Below are 19,273 nucleotides of genomic sequence, written 5' to 3' on the forward strand. Positions count from 1 at the left end.
ACTCACATGAGAACAGGCTTGATGGCGTTTTTGATGTTGCCAAAGGCAGCCCGGCCCAGCAGCTCCCGAAGGCACCTCTCAGCCAGCTCCGCGGGGCTCTCTTTCTCCTTCTCGGGTGCTTGGAGGGGTGAGGGAGACCGGCTGGGGAGACAGAGGCACATGGGTAGAGGGTGGCATGCAGGCTGGGGTCAGGCTCTGTGCAATCCCGGCTTTCCGTGTTTCATCCACACAAGACAAGCAGGAATTTGACATGGATTGCACTAGGCAATATGGGAGGCGTCACAGCTGTCAGAAATTAAATGGGGGTAAAGAAGCCCCCACTGGGGGAAGTGGGGGAAGACTGGAGAAGAAAAGATAAAGTTCTTTTTCTGGAAATCCTTAAAGATTTCCAGATGTGCCACTGTGGGAAGGATGCTCTGAGCCCCATGGGCCAGGTGAGGTGTAGAACTTGTGAGTCTTGATGCACCTAAGACTTCAGAAGGAAAAGGAGATGGGAGATGAAGATAGGAAAGGGAGGCAAAAAACAAAACAGAAGTGGAAGAAAGGACAGGAAAGAGAGGGAGGGAAAAGGAAAGGCACAGTGGTTGGCTCAGGCAAGAGTCAATGATACTCAAGTCACAGGGAGTGGGCCCACATCTGGACAGAACAGGAGCCCGAGGACTCCCAGCCCAGACACCACAGCAGCTTGTCAGTGAGATGCTATTCCAGAAACAGCCACCAGAGGGCATACGAACCACACCCCACCCCACCCCACCCCCCGCCCCCGCCCCCCGCCCCCCGCCCCGGTCGACCCGAATCTAGCTCTAGCAGCCTGGCTGGGCTCAACCGACCTAACCAGCCTAGTGCACAGATAGCCCAGATGGGACAGCAACGTGGACCTTTCTCCCCATTCCATTTCACCGAGGGGAAAAATGAGGGGGCAGAGACAGGAATGAATCCCACGCTTTAGGGGATCCAGGATTAAAACCCAGTATCTGCAAGCTCTTTCTGAGTGGCTGCGGGCTGGTCAAGCATGCACGTTTTCAGAGCCTGAAATAGCATCAGGAAGCAACAGAGGAAGGAAGGTCCAGATGGAAAGTCCGCAGTGATTGGAGCCACGACAGGCATCTTTTTTTTTTTTTTTTTGAGACGGAGTCTTGCTCTGTTGCCCAGGCTGTAAGTGCAGTGGCGAGATCTCGGCTCCCTGCAAGTTCCGCCTCCCGGGCTCCCGTTCTCCTGCCTCAGTCTCCCGAGTAGCTGGGACTACAGGCACCCGCCACCACGCCCAGCTAATTTTTTTGTATTTTTTTTTTTAGTAGAGACGCGGTTTCACCGTGTTAGCCAGAATGGTCTCGATCTCCTGACCTTGTGATCTGCCCGCCTCGGCCTCCCAAAGTGTTGGGATTACAGGCGTGAACCACCGCGCCCAGCCCACAAAAGGCATCTTAAAGCCTCCTTGGCCCTGCTTCCAGGGAGACAAAGGTAACCACACTCTTGGTTCTGTGTGTTATTACCAACAGACTTACCCACCAGGGAGCCCAGCACCAACACTGTCCTCCTTCGGTAATGCAGATGTTAAGGGACACTGCAGGCTGGCACAAAGCCAGACCCATGGCTCCTAGGGAGCCAGCTTTGGACTCACTGCAGAACAAGCCACAAAGCCATGTCCCTGGCCTTGTAGCTGAGTTTTACTGACCAATCCAAACCATGTGGTTCCCAAGCAGCCCTTGGAGAGCTGATTATATCCACTGTCCTGTCCCACCCCGGCCTGCTTACCTCTCTGCCTCCTCTACATGCTGCAGATTGAAAAGCAGCGATGGGACGATCTTGTCCATGTGCTGTGGGTCCCAGATATTGGCCTGCAGTTCATCATTCACCGTCTTCCTCACCACCCCTTGCAGGCCTTTGATGCCTGACATTCGAATTCTGTAAGGAAAAGGGTGAAGTGGGACTCGGAAGTCCTCTAGACCTGAGAAGTCCAGCTTCAGTGGCTAAGAGAGGAACACAGCTTAGGGGTCAGGGATACATTTGTCCATCAGAAGCAGAATAGAGACCAGCTACTACTCTCATGAGACCTCCTGGTGCTGGCAGACATGAGCCCAGGAAGCCACGTCTTTTGAATCATCTTGGAGACTCCCAGGCTGCCCTTGCCCTGGTACCATCTGGGTTCCAGCCCTAGGGTGCTGGGTGCTCCAGCTCCCCATCTTTAGTACTTAGCTGGGGTTGTTCCAGCTTGGGCCCAAGATGTAAGAGCTCAAAATGCTGCCAAGAACTGATGAAGCAGAATCCAAGGCTGTGAGCAACTTGTGGGGGCAGGGGGAGGCGGATCCAGAGGGAGAGGCACAGAGCTGCAGGCTGTCTGGGCACAAAGGGGTTTTGGCTTGGAGCTAGGCTTAACCAGAGGGGAAACTGAGTAACAGCACAGCAGGAGCCCCTTTTGTACACCCCTAGTCCCTGCTATGTGAACCCAGGGTCAGCATAGCCCTGTGGGAGGGAGCCCTCTTTACTAGCCATTTATTTCAGCCTGAAGTTTCTTTCTTTCTTTCTTTTTTATAAAACCTTTTTTCTGGTTATAAAATAATACATACTAATCATAGAAAAGTATAGAGAAGAGAAGATTTACCACTACCACTGTTATCTTTGTTATCAAAGATAACTGTTATTGGCATTTTGATGTAATTCCTTTCTTCTGTGCATAATATATAACAGAATTAAGAACCTATTGCATATTTGATTTGTATTGGCTTTTTTCACATACATTCTATGCATTTTCCTATGTCATTAACTCTTCATAAACATGTTGAATGGTTGCCTGATACACTATCATAAGACCTTTCTAAACTAGTGACTATTAGTCATTTAAGTTGTTTCCAAACGTTTTGCTTTTTTTTTTTTTTTGAGGTGGGGTCTGGCTTTGTCACCTAGGCTGGAGTGCAGTGATGCGATCTTGGCTTACTGCAACCTCTGCCTCCCAGGTTCAAGCGATTCTTCTGCCTCAGCCTCCTAAGTAGCTAGGATTACAGGCATGTGCCACCATGCCTGGCTAATTTTTGTATTTTTAGTAGAGACGGGGTTTCACCATGTTGGTCAGGCTGGTCTCGAACTCCTGACCTCGTGATCCACCCGCCTCAGCCTCCCAAAATGCTGGGATTACAGGCGTGAGCCACCGTGCCTGGCCAAACGTTTCACTTTTATAATAATGCTATGATGGGCATCATGGTATGAAATATTTTACTATGTTTCAAGTCATTGCCATGAGTGGAATCACTGAGTCAAAAGGTAAGAAATAATAAAAGGCAGCCAGACACAGTGGCTCACACCTGTAACCCCAGCACTTTGGGAGGCAAGGCCAGTATATAGCTTGAGCTCAGGAGTTCGAGACCAGCCTGGGCAACATGGCAAAATCTCGTCTCTACAAAAAATTAAAACATTAGGCCGGGCGCGGTGGCTCACGCCTGTAATCCCAGCACTTTGGGAGGCTGAGATGGGTGGATCACCTGAGGTCAGGAGTTTGAGACCAGCCTGGTCAACATGGTGAAACCCTGTCTCTACTAAAAATACAAAAATAAGCCGGGCATGGTAGCAGGCGCCTGTAATCCCAGCTACTCGGGAGGTTGAGGTGAAAGAATTGCTTGAACCCAGGAGGTGGAGGTTACAGTAAGCCGAGATCATGCCACTGTACTCCTGCCTAGGCAACAGAGTAAGACCCTGTCTCAAAAAAAAAAAAAAAAGAAAAGAAAAGAAATTAGCCAGGTATGGTGGTGCGCACCTGTAGTCACAGATACTCAGGAGGCTGGGGTGGAAGTACTGACTGAGCCTGGGAGGCAAAGGTTGCAGTGAGCTGAGATCATGTGAGCTCACGCCACTGCACCCCAGCCTGGATGGAAGAGTGAGACTCTGTCTCAAAAAAAGAAATGAAAGGCTCCCAATTTGCCAAAATAACTGCCCCCACCCCCTGCCCATGCGCAAGCCGCAGGAGAATGCCACTCTCACAGTGCCTGTGGCAGTATTGAGGATCTCATTTTAAACATCTGTTCTAATTTTATGACTCCAAAAAATCCTCACATTTTGTAGCTATTTCAATTCACATCCTTTTTGTGATTATTGGAGATGAGCAGTTTTTCTCAAGGTTGAGTTGCCAGTGGCATTTTTAACTTCGTTTTTTTTTGAGACGGAGTCTCACTCTGTCACCCAGGCTGGAGTGCAGTGGCGCGATCTCGGCTCACTGCAACCTCCGCCTCCCGGGTTCACGCCATTCTCCTGCCTCAGCCTCCCCAGTAGCTGGGACTACAGGCGCCCGCCACCACGCCTGGCTAATTTTTTGTATTTTTAGTAGAGATGGAGTTTCACCGTGTTAGCCAGGATGGTCTCGATCTCCTGACCTTGTGATCCGCCCGCCTCGGCCTCCCAAAGTGCTGGGATTACAGGCGTGAGCCACCGCGCCTGGCCTTAACTTTGGTTTTAACTGGGGTTGCCAGGGTGCTACCCTGGGCCTTACCGAGGAACTGTGACTGGAGGTGGCAGGATCCTAGGAGCAACAGGATACCCTGGCCCAGAAACTTTTAGGGCCACTGGCGATGGGCAAGGATTCCCTGGAAGCACCTGGCCAGGCTGACCTGATCCTGACCACATTCAAGACGCTGAGCTGGCAGCTGTCCGGACTTGGGAATGAACGATCAGGAGTACTATCCTGCTGACTCTTCTTGGTTCCAGTTTAAAAAGGCACTCCTCAACCAAGGGACAAGTGACACACATCCCCAGCATGCTGGACTCGTTTGTCCCGTCCAAGTGGGCCTGGCTGGCAGGAAACAAGGCCTGGTTGGCAGAAAAACTTCTACCCAGGGCTCCCTTATGTGTACATGTGAATTAATTTTTCTTCTTTTCCTAACTACCTTGCACTGCTTCAGTCTCCCCAGAATCCCTTCCACAAATGCACATGATTCATTCTGTGACACCGAGAGCTGACCTTGCCTTTCAAAAGAAGTTCAGAAACATCAGGCCTGGGGGAGGAGGAAGCTTCTTACTCTTCCTATTCATTTATTTATTTATTTTTCGACATGGAGTCTCACTCTGTTGCCCAGGCTGGAGTGCAGTGGCACAATCTTAGCTCACTGCAACTTCCACCTCCCAGGTTCAAGTGATTCTTGTACCTCAGCCACCTGAGTAGCTGGGACTACAGTTGTGCGCCACCATGCCTGGCTAATTTTTTGTATTTTTAATAGAGACGGGGTTTCGCCATGTTGACCAGGCTGGTCTTGAACTCCTGACCTCAAGTAATCCACCTGCCTCAGCCTCCCAAAGTGCTGGCCATATAGGCATGAGCCACCACACCTGGCCCTTACTGCTCCTTTTTTTTTTTTGAGACAGAGTCTGGCTGTGTTGCCCAGGCTGGAGTGCAGTGGCACTATCTCGGCTCACTGCAAGCTCCGCCTCCAGGTTTACACAATTCTCCTGCCTCAGCCTCCCGAGTAGCTGGGATTACAGGTGCCCGCCACCACGCCCGGCTAATGTTTTTTTGTATTTTTAGTAGAGACTAAATAGGGGTTTCACCGTGTTAGCCAGGATGGTCTTGATCTCCTGACCTTGTGATCCGCCCGCCTCGGCCTCCCAAAGTGCTGGGATTACAGGTGTGAGCCACCGCGCCCAGCCCTACTGCTCCTCTTAATGGGCACAGTGGAGATCAACCCATGACCAAGGGCCCCATGAAGTCTCTGAATCCCAGGGAAGATCAGATAATACTGATCCACTGGCCCTGAGGAATCACACACACACACACACACACACGCACACACACACACACACGCATGCACAGGCCCACTGCTGGACCCAAGGGTGTTACTGGAAAGGGCAGTCAACGGCATTCAGAGGCAGCATCTGGGTTCCTAGAGCAAAATGATGCTGTGTGTGTGGACAGCCCAGCACAGCTGCCACCAGGTCAGCTGAGTCTAAAAAGGCTGAGAATGAACAACAGGAGAGATCTCAGGGAAAAAGGGGTGCAGGGAGGGGACGGAAGAGAAAGGCAAGAAGGGGAGGAAGGAAGAAAATTGACACCAGAAGATCCCTCCTCCTCCCTCTCTCACCCGCAGGCCTTCCTGTCACGGATGACCAGCGCCAGCCTGTGGGTGTAATGGCATTGCTGGTGGCTGGGAGCCAACCTCAGCAGCCTTCCTCCTGATGTTCAGAAAACTCCTGATCCTGCTGGAACACAGTGCTGACCACATCACACACTACGGATCATGTGTATGTGCACACGTGTGTGTGTGCATGTGTGCACGTGTGTGTGCAGTGGCATGAGTGGCCCATCCACTCCCCTACCACCCTGGGACAGCTTGGCAGGGCCTGCGTGGGCAGCACTTGTTACAGACATATGTGGCCATGGTCCTATACCTCCCCTAACACCTGCTTCTGGATGTGCCCCCGCAGCTCCAGCCCCTCTGGCTCTTCATAGCCATTTTGCAATGGTGGTGACTCAGGAAGCTAATTCTGGGAGAGGATGAGGGGCTCCTTCTTCCTATACCCAACTCTGGCCTCACCAGAGGCACTCAGGCAGGGCAGCTGCAGAGAGTCCAAACCTGGCTTATGAGAGTCTCGGGGACTGGGGGAACCCAGACAATGCCACACAGTTGCACCAGGCCCTGCCCAGGAGTTGGTCTACTGCCTTAGAAGCATATATTCATTTTAATTTCTTCGTGATTAATTGGTTTTTTTTTTGTTTTAGAGACAGCGTCTCACTCTGTCACCCAGGCTGGAGTGCAGGGGTGCGATCACGGCTCACTGCAGCCTCGACCTCCCAGGCTCAAGTGATCCTCCCACCTCTGCCTCCTAAGTAGCTGAGAATACAGGCACATGAAGCCATGCCCAGCTAATTTTATTTTTTGTAGATGCAGGGTCTCATTATGTTGCCCAGGCTGGCCTCAAACTCCTGGGTTCAAGTGATCCTCCTGCCTCAGCCTCCCAAAGTACTGAGATTACAGACATGAGCCACTGCACCTGGTCAATTTCTCTGTGATTTTACTTGAGAGATTTTGCTTCTATGTCCAAGTATGCTTCTGTGAGCTAAGTGTTTTTATAAATTGGAGTATGTGTATGTAAAAGCATATCCCGTAAGGCAAGATGCTTGTCTGAGAGTGTTCATTCATTCCGTTATTCACTAACAAGAATTTATCAAGGGCTACTGCTCTCCAGGCAGTGTTAGTGCTTGGGATGCATCCGTGAGTAAAACAACGGACCCTGCCCTCACAGAGCTTACATCCCAGTGGGAAGAGACAGGTGGCGAACAAGAAACACAGAAAGTAATGTATGAAACATGTTAAAAGGGGAAAGAAACCCCGGAAGAGTGAGGGAGAAGGGAGTGGGCATGTGGGGGTATGCAGGGCAGCTTCACTGACAAGGGGACGTTTGAGCAAAGGTTTGACAGAGGTGATGCAGTGAGCTGCACAGATCCCTGGCGGAAGCATTCCCGGCACAAGCACAGACTGTGGAAAGGTCCTGAGGCAGTGTCTGTGGTGTGCTGGAGGGGAACGAGCGAGCAGGAGGGCCAAGGAGATGGAGTGGAGAAGGTAACTGGGATCAGCCGAAGTGTGAACTTTGGCTCTTTATTGGTAGGTGTAGATTTTGATGGTTAATGGTGAGTGGGTGTGTTTCTGGAGTATAAGTACATATAATTCTGAACAAAAGAGTGTGTGGAGGGCTGTGTGTGTGTACACATGTGTGTTCTGTCACTGGCTCTCAAACTGGGCTCGAAGGACTGTTACCTTACATTGAGCCCCTTCGTCCGGCCCAAGCAGTTTTTCCTTTAGAAACCACATGTGGGGGCCAGGCGTGGTGGCTCCCACCTGTAATCCTAGCACTTTGGGAGGCCGATGTGGGCAGATCACCTGAGGTCAGAAGTTTGAGATGAGCCTGGCCAACATGGTAAAACCCCATCTCTACTAAAAATACAAATATTAGCCAGGTGTGGTGGTGCACGTCTGTAATCCCAGCTACTTGGGAGGCCGAGGCATGAGAATCACTTGAACCCAGGAGGTGGAGGTTGCAGTTAGCTAAGATCGCGCCACTGCACTCCAGCCTGGGCAACAGAGTGAAACTCTGTCTCAAAAAAAAAAAAACAGAAACCACATGTAGGGAGCTGGGTGCTGCCTGCCTGCCCGGCAACATCAGAGCAGACACAGATACTAACAAAAGCAGACACGCAATGGCAGGTTGGAAGTTATCTGCAGGATCCACCGCTGCTTCTGCTGTAAGCTGAACCAACCACCCTTGCCCTCCCCTACTCACTTGGTCTTGATTTCTAAGTCATCGTGGCTTGAGTGGCACATTTCACTGAATCGGGACACAAAGAAGTCATAGCTCCGGTGATAGGACGGGGTGTCCTCCTCGATGTTGGCAAACTTCACAAACTATCAGGGAGGAAGGAGAGAAACACACGAGAGAGGTGACCCACCATGCTCCTCACTGCTGGGCATCCCCAGACCCCCTGCCATGGTCAAGCCATGGGAACCACACATCCTGGAGCCAGCTCGGCCAGCCTCGCAGAGCACATTGGGGAGATGAGTTCCCAATCCCGCTCGCCTCTCCTGTTGCACAATAAGATTGGAAACCATGGCCCTTCTCAGGCCTCCCCTGCTGCGGGAGCAGAGGACAGAAGAGAAGGGAACATGAACGGGCTCACGGAAGCACCTGCCCTCACCCCTCCATCCAGAGCTGTGCAAACACACGGGGGCGGGGAGGCTGTTAGGAATAATACGGAACCTGAGTGAAAGCCAGTGACGAAGCAGCAGCACCACCCTCAATGAATTCGAGGACACAAGAACAAATCTGAAATTTGACTTTAAAATGTAATTACACTTTATTGTTAGAAACTGGAGTTTGGCCAGGTGCAGTGGCTCATGCCTATAATCCCAGCACTTGGGGAGGCCGAGGTGGGTGGATCATTTGAGGTCAGGAGTTCAAGACCAGCCTGGCCAACATGGTGAAACCCTGTCTCTACTAAAAATGCAAAATTAGCCAGGCTTGGTGGCAGGCACCTGTAATCCCAGCTACTTTGGGAGGCTGAGGCAAGAGAATCGCTTGAACCCGGGAGGTGGAGGTTGTAGTAAGCTGAGATCACACCACTGCACTCCAGCCTGTGCGATAGAGTGAGACTCCATCTCAAACAAAAACAAAAACAAACAAAAACAACGATAACAACAAAAATTGGAGTCCAGTTTTAAAGTTTGCCATTTCAGTTCAGTAGGTCTTGATCGGCATCCTGGGCAGCTAGATTCCTCCTGCACCAGGGTGCTGCACATTTGCAATTCTAAATAGGGAATTAATTTCAACTGAGACCTGCAGAGAAGCAACAATCATGAACTAAACGAAGTTAAGTTACTAAATATTTAATATGATTCTTACAGGGTTTTTGTGTTTTTGTTGTTGTTGTTGTTGTTGTTTTTGAGACGGAGTCTTGCTCTGTCGCCAGGCTGGAATGCAGTGGCATGATCTCGGCTCACTACAACCTCCACCTCCTGGGTTCAAGCGATTCTCTTGCCTCAGCCTCCCAGGTAGCTGGGACTACAGATGCGCGCCACCATGCCCAGCTAATTTTTGTATTTTTAGTAGAGACGGGGTTTCACCATGTTGGCCAGGACAGTCTCGATCTCTTGACCTCATGATCCGCCTGCCTCAGCCTCCCAAAGTGCTGGGATTACAGGCATGAGCCACTGCGCCCGGTCAGGGTTTTTTTTTTTTTTTTTTTGAGATGAAGTCTTACTCTGTTGCCCAGCCTGGCACGCAATGGCACGATCTTGGCTCACTGCAACTTTCTCCTCTCGGGTTCAAGCGATTCTCCCGACTCAGCCTCCTGACTAGCTAGGATTACAGGCATCTGCCATCATGCCCAGCTAATTTTTTTTTTTTTGTAGAGATGGGGTTTCACCATGTTGGTCAGGCTGGTCTTGAACTCCTGACCTCAGGTGATCCACCCACCTCGGCCTCCCAAAGTGCCGGGATTATAGGCATCAGCCACCATGCCCAGCCTTTATAGGTTATTTTATTTACTGTTATTAATCTAGTACCCCCAAACAACTAAAAAGGTTAGATTCACAATAAAATATATTCTCCATTATTCGGCCCTGTATTACTATTTAATTTTTATAAATATGTGTTGGGTCAAAAAGGATATGGTATTCTTCCCAAAAGTATCTAGTTAGTGGACTCATAATATTTAGTATTGTCAATTTGTGTCTGTATTTAATGACTTAAAAGTTGTTAATAACTTTTTCTGGATGAAAATTAGCAGCTTCCACAAACATCATTAATTATTGTAGTGTTTTATTCTTACAATAATAAATACAACAGCTATTTTCTGTTATTTGAGAGAATCCCAACATACAAGCAAATAAGGAGATCTTTCCTTCCAAGCTACATCTAAAATGGATTCATATATTTGGGAGTGAATATTCTGATATTAGCAATAAATCCAAGTGACATTGCTGGCATGACTGATGTGGTGATGCAGAAGAGGCACAGTGGTAATCCATGTGATCACAAGATCATCGATTATGTACAAGTTCAGGAGAGTTCCAGAAAGAAGGCTGAAGTCGGCCTTCGGCTGCCTGGCCTTCATAAGCCCCCAAGGCTGGAACACAGACTTGAGGTGCTGAAGCCAGGTTTGGCTGAAGTTAAGGTTGGGTGCATCACTGCCCTTAGCCAATGGCAGCATGTTCCCCGACTGCACTCCTCACAGCCAAAGGCTGGTCCGGTCAGGGTGTCTGTCCACTCAAAGGAGACACAGCTCTCGCAGGTTCTAAATGCAGATCTAGCTCTTAACTGGAGGTGTGGACTTTGAATGAGACATTTAACTTCTTTTTATGTTTTGGTTTTCTCATGTGCAAAACAAGCAGCCTGGTTGTCACTAAGGTTCTTTTAAAGTTTCAAAAATGTATATTATGTCTACTTCGAATATCATGAGGCAGATTAAGACTCCCTGTGTGTGTAAGACTGCATGAATTTTAATAAAAGAAACAATGAAAAAAAGAGGCCAATAAAAGAAACAAACACAGACTTTGTCCCCAGCATGTAGTGACTGTGTAGACTCAAATGTACATCAGGAGAATGAATGTCCAAAATTAATGTTCACTCGTTTGGGAGTCTGATTCTCCCACCTCAGCCTCCCTAGTAGCTGGGACTACAGCCACGATGCCTGGCTAATTTTGTATTTTTAGTTGAGACGGGGTTTCACCATGTTAGCCAGGATGGTCTTGATCTCCTGATGTCATGATCCGCCCGCCTTGGCCTCCCAAATTGCTGGGATTACAGGCGTGAACCACCACTCCCGGCCTTTTTTTTTTTTTTTTGTAGAGATAGGGTCTCATTATATTGCCCAGGCTGGTCTCAAACTCCTGGGATCAAGCAGTCCTCCCACCTTGGCCTCCAACTTGCTGTTTTTGACATACACTGTGAAATAGTCACCACAGTTAAGCCAGTTAACATATCACCTCACATAGTTGCCATTTTCTTTCCTCTTCCCTCCTTCCTTTCTGTGGTAATTACATTTAAGATAGCTAAGAGGTGGAAACAACCTAAACGTCTGACAAATAAATGGATATAGAAAATGTGGCACATCTGTGTATACACACACACAGTGGAATATTATTCAGCCTTAAAGAAGAAGGGAATCCTGACAGCTGCAGCAACATGGATGAACCTGGAAGACATTATGCTCAGTAAAACAAATCAGACACAGAATGACAAACACTGCCTGATCTCACTCATATGTGCAATCTAAAATAGTTAAGCTCAGCCAGGCGCAGTGACTCACGCCTGTAATCCCAGCACTTTGGGAGGCCGAGGCAGGCAGATCACTTGAGGTCAGGAGTTCGAGACCAGCCCGGACAACAGGGTGAAACCCCGTCTCTACTAAAAATACAAAAAATTTGCCAGGCATGGTGGTACGCGCCTGTAATCCCAGCTACTCGGGAGGCTGAGGCAGGAGAATTGCTTGAACCCAGGAGGCAGAGGTTGCAGTGAGCCAAGATCACACCACTGCACTTCAGCCTGGGTGACAGAGCGAGACTCAGTCTCAAAATAAAATTAAGTTAAAATTAAATATAAAATAAAATAAAATGTCAAGCTCGCAGAAGCAGAGTAGAAGGGTGATTGCCAGGGGCTGGGGGGAGTGGAAATAGGGAGATGTTGGTCAAAGGGTACAAACTTTCTCTAGTTTTTATTCCTGCCTTCTGCTTCCTCTAGCCTCAGGCTAGATGACCCAGGAGCATTGCTGCTGGGGAGGGGGGATGATATTGTTAGGGAAGAACAAGAGGTGGATGAGAAAGTGGGTAACAGGTACCTTAGTATCATTTTATTAAGAGAAGCCGGGCGCGGTGGCTCACGCCTGTCATCCCAGCACTTTGGGAGGCCAAGGTGGGCGGATCACCTGAGGTCAGGAGTTTGAGACCAGCCTGCCCACACGGAGAAACCCCATCTCTACTAAAAATACAAAATTAGCCGGGCTTGGTGGCGCATGCCTACAATCCCAGCTACTTGGGAAGGCTGAGGCAAAAGAATCGCTTGAACCTGGGAAGTGGAGGTTGTGGTGAGCTGAGATGACGCCATTGCACTCCAGCCTGGGTAATAAGAGCAAAAAACTCCGTCTCAAAAAAAAAAAAAAAAAAAAAAAAGAGGGTGGGGGACAGGTAGGGTGGGGCTGGAGGTGGGAGGACTCGGCTTTTCAAACACTTCCAGACAGCAGAGTCACAGGGCGCTGCTGACCACACCAGTTTCTGTCCCCCACCCCTCCCAGACATGCTGAGTCTGTCCTGGAAGAGGCCAGGGAATCTCAGTGGGCCAGTCTGAGGCCCACACCTGGGAAGGCACGCCTGGGAGCCTCAGGCAGGGGCTGACAGGCAGTCCCGCCTACTCTCTTCCTCTCCCCTCCCTACACCCATGCCCCTCGGAACCCATTCCTGATCCTGGTGGAACTGGGACACCAAGACCCCTCCACGTTCAACTTCGACTCTCCTCTTCCTCAGCGAGCCGTGGCGTCATAGGACTGAGGCCAGTCAGGCCACACAGCCAGTGCAGCTGCTCACAGCTAGCGTCTGTCCTCATTATCCCTGCTGTCTATGCTGTTAAATATTTCAATCATTATCCCTGACTGTAAGGTCAGAATTGACATTAAAATCAATTTTTTAAAAATGAGAGTTCTGCAGCTACCCCTGAGGTGGTGTGAGGTAGAAAACGTAAGTGGGAATCCCTTTCCTAAAACCACAGAAGGCCTCACTCCAGACCAGGTCAGCAGTTTCTCCTGAATCTGTCCCAAGCAGGTCAGCCACAACTGCTAACCTCACTGGCAAACTCCCTTGTTCTCTCCTTCTGCAGCTCCATGAGTCCCTGGATGTGTGTTTTTCTGTACTCTTCTTCCCTGACATATTAGTTTTGAATCTTTTTTTTTTTGAGACAGTCTCGCCCTGCTGCCCAAGCTGGAGTGCAGTGGTGCCACCTTGGTTCGCTGCAACCTCTGCCTCCCGGGTTCAAGCAATTCTCATGCCTCAGCCTCCCAAAAAGCTAGGATTACAGGTGCCCACCACCACACCTGGAAAATTTTTGTATTTTTAGTAGAGACGGGGTTTTGCCATGTTGACCAGGCTGGTCTCAAACTCCTGGTCTCAAGCAATCTGCCTGCCTTGGCCTCCCAAAGTGCCGGGATTACAGGCATGAGCCACCGCACCTAGCCTGTTTCCTTTTCTTTAAAATGTATCTATCACCTCCTAGGAACATGAATAAAGTAGAGAAGATTCAGAAAAGCTCCCTGAGCTCCTGGAGTAACAGGAACTGTGTGAACTCAAGGCATATTATTAGTAAGGTTCTTATTCTAAGAGGCTTAGACTTTTTATGACCCTACAGGATTCAGCACCACACAATCATTGAACAGCAGTGTTTGCTGGGGCAATGTACAAATACATTCCAATCACCACTTAAAAAACAGCACGCCATTCTTAACATGCCTGAGACTCCACTCACTGTTCTTTCCCATCCCACTTGATCAGAAAAACACATTTCAGATATGGTTGTAGTAAAGCTTATTTGCTTTCGTTTAACCCATGCCTTGTTCTGTTGGAAGCCTTCAAAATATCCGAAAGACATCACAAAGCCTGAGTTCTAGAAGAGGCTATTCATAGACATGGGAGTTTTCATCAGGAATGGCTTGGCCAGGCCCAGTTAACACCTACAGTCTAAGTAATAACAACAGTAAATATTTCTGTGGTACTCACTGCTTAACATGTCAGTGTTAGCTGTCTCTGTGTTGTCTCTGCCTCAGTCTTGACATCATCTTCTCCTCTGTGTGTCAAATCTCCCTCTGCTTATCTCTAATAAAATGCTTGTGATTGCATTTAGACCCCTGGAAAATCCAAGATAATCTTCCAATCTCAAATTAAGTTAGTCCTTAATTTAATCACAGCTGCCAAGACCCTGTTTCCGTATAAGGTAACATGCAGAGGTTCCAGGGATTAAGATGGAGACACCTATTGACGCATCATTTTCCAGCTGATCACAACATCCATTATCTGACACAATTTTCAGCAAACTAGTGAGTTTAGCAGAACATGTGTTGCTCTCGTTAGAGAGATGAAAAAACTGAGGCTTAAAGGGAGCAAGTGAATTATTTCAGCTCAACCCGCTTGTGACAGGTGGAGTTGAGCCTCAGGCTTGGGAATTCTCACACTGGGTCGCATGATCTTAGCTCTTTACATTTTAATGTGTATCAGAACTACCTAGGGAGCTTGTTTAAAATACAGATTTCTGAGCCACTCCAGCCTACTGCCATCCTACTGAACAGACTCTCTAGGGGTAGGGCTTAGGTATCTGCATTTTCTTTTCTTTTCTTTTTTTTGAGACAGTATCTCACCCCTGTGGCCCAGGCTGGAGTGCAGAGGTGTGATCACGGCTCACTGCAGCCTTGACTTCCTGGACTCAGGCGATTCTCCCACCTCTGCCTCCCGAGTAGCTGGAACTACAGGTATGTGCCACAACGTCTGGCTAATTTTTTATTTTGTACAGATGGGGTTTCAGTGTTGTCCAGGCTGGTCTCGAATTCCTGGGCTCAAGTGATCCACCCACCTTGGCCTCCCAAAGTGCTGGGATTACAGGCGTGAGCCACTGCGCCCGGCCAGGTATCTGCATCCTTAAGTGCCTGCTCCCCCTACTCTGGGGCAGGGGATCTACAGGTCGCATGTACTTGGCCCAGGGTAAACTGGTCCCACAGCTATAGAAATGTTCTGAGGCAGGGTCGGGGGAAGAAAGCTCTTGCAGAACCTTGGGAAAAGCTAGGGAAGCAAGTTCTCGGTCATGGAGGTCCGTCAAGACTAGATGGATGGACAGCCACTTCCTCTGAAGGGGAGAACTGGGATGGTTTGGGCTTGAACCAAGGGTGGCATGGCTCCATCTCTGGAGCACACTGTTTGCTCTCTGGGGCCCAGGACTGCCTAGGAGGTTGCAGACTTGAGGCTCGGGCTGTTGACCATTCCATTCCCTCGGGCTGCCAGGACTCTTGCTCTGTTAGATATTCTAGTAAGACTGCACTTAATGCCAGTTCCCGATCTCCCGTGGAGAAGGTGTATGCAACAGGGCTATCTAATAAAATAAGCACCTTTTTGGTACCAGGATCTCAAGCCTCCTTAGGATCCCTTGGTTTGATAGCTTGGGGGGAGGCGCTTCCCTTCTCTGAGGCTGGAAGTATGAAAGCACAGTCGCAGCAGCCCAGCTAGGTCACCTGGTCAGGGAGCACTGTCCGTGGGTCCCTGTTGGGGAAGCTCCTAAAGAGCCCACCCTATGTGGCTCCTGAATCTTCCAGGGGTTGATATGAGGGGGCCAAGCTGGAAATTTTGGTGACAGTGATTCAGAGGGTCTGATGGGGTTTTTCCCGGGGGCCCTGGTCAAAGGACCACACCTATTGTGGAAGTCCACCTCAGAATGTGCCAATGTCTGGCTGAGATGAGGTTGGGACCTTCAGGTTTTAGAGCGAGTAAGGCCTTTTCCCTCTTAAAGAGGCAGTGTAGCGTTATGACTACAAGAAGGGGTTTGGAGCCAGACCACATATTTGAATCCTAATTATTAGTAGAGTGATCTGGGACAAGCTTGATCTGGGACAAGCTTACTTGTCCCAGCTTACTTAAAGCTCCTTGTGCCTCAGTTTCCCTGTCTTTCAAATAGGGGTAACCCAAGCACCTGCCTTGTAGGCTTGGTATGACCAGAACTCTACCTGCCTCGCCTGTCACAGTTAGGCACTGCCTCCTCATTTTCTCCCCCAGTGCATTTTTTAAAAATTTTATTATTATTATACTTTAAGTTTTAGGGTACATGTGCACAACGTGCAGGTTAGTTACATATATATACATGTGCCATGTTGGTGTGCTGCACCCATTAACTCGTCATTTAGCATTAGGTATATCTCCTAATGCTATCCCTCCCCCTACCCCACAACAGTCCCCAGTGTGTGATGTTTCCCTTCCTGTGTCCATGTGTTCTCATTGTTCAATTCCCACCTATGAGTGAGAACATGCAGTGTTTGGTTTTTTGTCCTTGCGATAGTTTGCTGAGAATGATGGTTTCCAGTTTCATCCATGTCCCTACAAAGGACATGAACTCATCATTTTTTATGGCTGCATAGTATTCCATGGTGTATATGTGCCACATTTTCTTAATCCAGTCTATCGTTGTTGGACATTTAGGTTGGTTCCAAGTCTTTGCTATTGTGAATAGTGCCACTATAAACATACGTGTGCATGTGTCTTTATAGCAGCATGATTTATAATCCTTTGGGTATATACCCAGTAATGGGATGGCTGGGTCAAATGGTATTTCTAGTTCTAGATCCCTGAGGAATCGCCACACTGACTTCCACAATGGTTGAACTAGTTTACAGTCCCACCAACAGTGTAAAAGTGTTCCTATTTCTCCACATCCTCTCCAGCACCTGTTGTTTCCTGACTTTTTAATGATCACCATTCTAACTGGTGTGAGATGGTATCTCATTGTGGTTTTGATTTGCGTTTCTCTGATGGCCAGTGATGATGAGCATTTTTTCATGTGTCTGTTGGCTGCACAAATGTCTTCTTTTGAGAAGTGTCTGTTCATATCCTTTGCCCACTTTTTGATGGGGTTGTTTTTTTCTTGTAAATTTGTTTGAGTTCATTGTAGATTCTGGATATTAGCCCTTTGCCAGATGAGTAGGTTGCAAAAATTTTCTCCCATTCTGTAGGCTGCCTTTTCACACTGATGGTAGTTTCTTTTGCTGTGCAGAAGCTCTTTAGTTTAATTAGATCCCATTTGTCAATTTTGGCTTTTGTTGCCATTGCTTTTGGTGTTTTGGACATGAAGTCCTTGCCCATGCCTATGTCCTGAATGGTATTGCCTAGGTTTTCTTCTAGGGTTTTTATGGTTTTAGGTCTAACATTTAAGTCTTTAATCCATCTTGAATTAATTTTTGTATAAGGTGTAAGGAAGGGATCCAGTTTCAGGTTTCTACATATGGCTAGCCAGTTTTCCCAGCACCATTTATTAAATAGGGAATCCTTTCCCCATTTCTTGTTTTTGTCAGGTTTGTCAAAGATCAGATAGTTGTAGATATGCAGCATCCCCCAGTGCATTTTTGGCCTATCATCAATACTCCATGAATTTCCACTGGGCCAATTTACCTGTGTGACTGGTCACTATTTCTTCTTTTTTTTTTTTTTTTTTGAGACGGAGTCTCCCTCTGTTGCCCAGGCTGGAGTGCAGTGGCGTGATCTCGGCTCACTGCAAGCTCCGCCTCCCAGGTTTACGCCATTCTCCTGCCTCAGCCTCACGAGTAGCTGGTACTACAGGTGCCTGCCACCACGCCCGGCTAATTTTTTGTATTTTTAGTAGAGATGGGGTTTCACCGTGTTAGCCAGGATGGTCTTGATCTCCTGACCTCGTGATCCGCCCGCCTCGGCCACCCAAAGTGCTGGGATTACAGGTGTAAGCCAGCGCACCCGGCCTGGTCACTATTTCTTTAAATGCATAATACAGCAGGAACTTCTGTTTCACCCCTACAATTGTGAATTCAGACTTTACAGATGACTTTTATTAAAATGCGAGTTCTAATGCATGAGATCATGAAAGATCATGGTTTTTTGTTTGTTTGGTTATTTGGTTTTGTTTTTTTGTTTTTTGTTTTTTGTTTTTAAGATATAGCAGTGATGAGGAAAGTCACCATAGCAACAAACTGAAGATTTCGAACATGTGACATTTCAAAGGCCAGGGGCACTGCTAGGGCCACCCTTTCAAGATCAAAGTTTCAGCTTTTTATATACAACAAAGGGCGCCAAGCTTGCTGGAGTGATCACCCACCCTGTAGTATAGGCAGCCAGGAGGCAAAATGGTGTGAAAACTGAGGGTTACTAAGGGTCAATAGAGAGCAAAAGCTCCAAAGATTGGCCTTGCAGGAACAGCTCTCCCCCAGTCTTATCACAGGCCAAGTCTCTCCAAACAGAAGATAGCCATTCCCTCTTCTATAGGTGTGCCTTCTGAATCAACCAACTTCCTGCTGTCAGTGACAGAACTATAGTTAAAAATACTGGGCATACATAAAACCCAACTCTCTCACAGTTCAAGGACTGAAGACCTTTTTGCTGCATTTACCTGCAAAGAGAAAGGAGAACTGCTTCTTTGCTTCACTAGACTTAATCTGGGTAGAAAAATCAGCACCAAAAAACACTGCCCAACTTTAAGACAAGTCCTAGCTAGAAAGCAGATCTTGCCAACCACGTGGTTTTGAGTTTACCATTGCCTGTCCCTTTCTCCCCACTGCCCTTGTTTATAGCAATTCCCTGGAGCAGTTTTCACTGTAGCCAGAGGCACAGTCCATCCCATCTTAACTTGATCATATCCTGCCAACCTCCTGACTACCAGCCAAGGCATAGTAATTCCCCAGATCAATGACATACTCTCTGTCCACCCACATTACACAGTCCCTCCTTCAAGACTCTTTGCAAAACTGGCAGTGGTTTTAAGGACTCCTGGGAAAGTCTAGTCCTTGCTGGCCCCAGGACACCATCCCTGCTGGCCCTGGGCAGCCCCATCTGCTGGACTCCAAGGACTGCACTCAGGAAGCACAGACCTCAGGGAATACCAGCTGGCTGCCTCTGCTCTCAGAGCCTGTCCCTAGCTGGGGCTGAGCCGCATGCCTTGGGCCGTTCCACTGGCCTTGGTCTCCAGCAGTGCTGATTTCTGAACCAAAGTGCTGAAAATTGGGGCATATCTAGTCTACAGATGACAGTTAAAACCACAAGAG

General features: G+C 48.4%; 1 protein-coding gene across 3 annotated transcripts in view; it reads right to left on the minus strand.

The window, feature by feature from the left end:
• EFR3B (EFR3 homolog B) overlaps nucleotides 1-19,273 on the minus strand; it is a 119,009-nt gene that overhangs the window by 29,852 nt on the left and 69,884 nt on the right. For 2 of the 3 annotated variants that reach the window (XM_024242804.3, XM_054548289.2), the window contains 3 exons: nucleotides 8,257-8,378; nucleotides 1,756-1,905; nucleotides 7-141 (listed from right to left, as the gene is read on the minus strand). In XM_024242804.3, coding sequence (XP_024098572.2) covers nucleotides 7-141; nucleotides 1,756-1,905; nucleotides 8,257-8,378 — 407 coding nt within the window. Of the gene's footprint in view, nucleotides 1-6; nucleotides 142-1,755; nucleotides 1,906-8,256; nucleotides 8,379-14,231; nucleotides 14,395-19,273 lie in introns of those variants that run through there. The other variant, XM_054548290.2, reaches the window with a different exon arrangement.

The sequence above is a fragment of the Pongo abelii genome, chromosome 12, assembly GCF_028885655.2.
Source record: "Pongo abelii isolate AG06213 chromosome 12, NHGRI_mPonAbe1-v2.0_pri, whole genome shotgun sequence".
NCBI lineage: Eukaryota > Metazoa > Chordata > Mammalia > Primates > Hominidae > Pongo > Pongo abelii.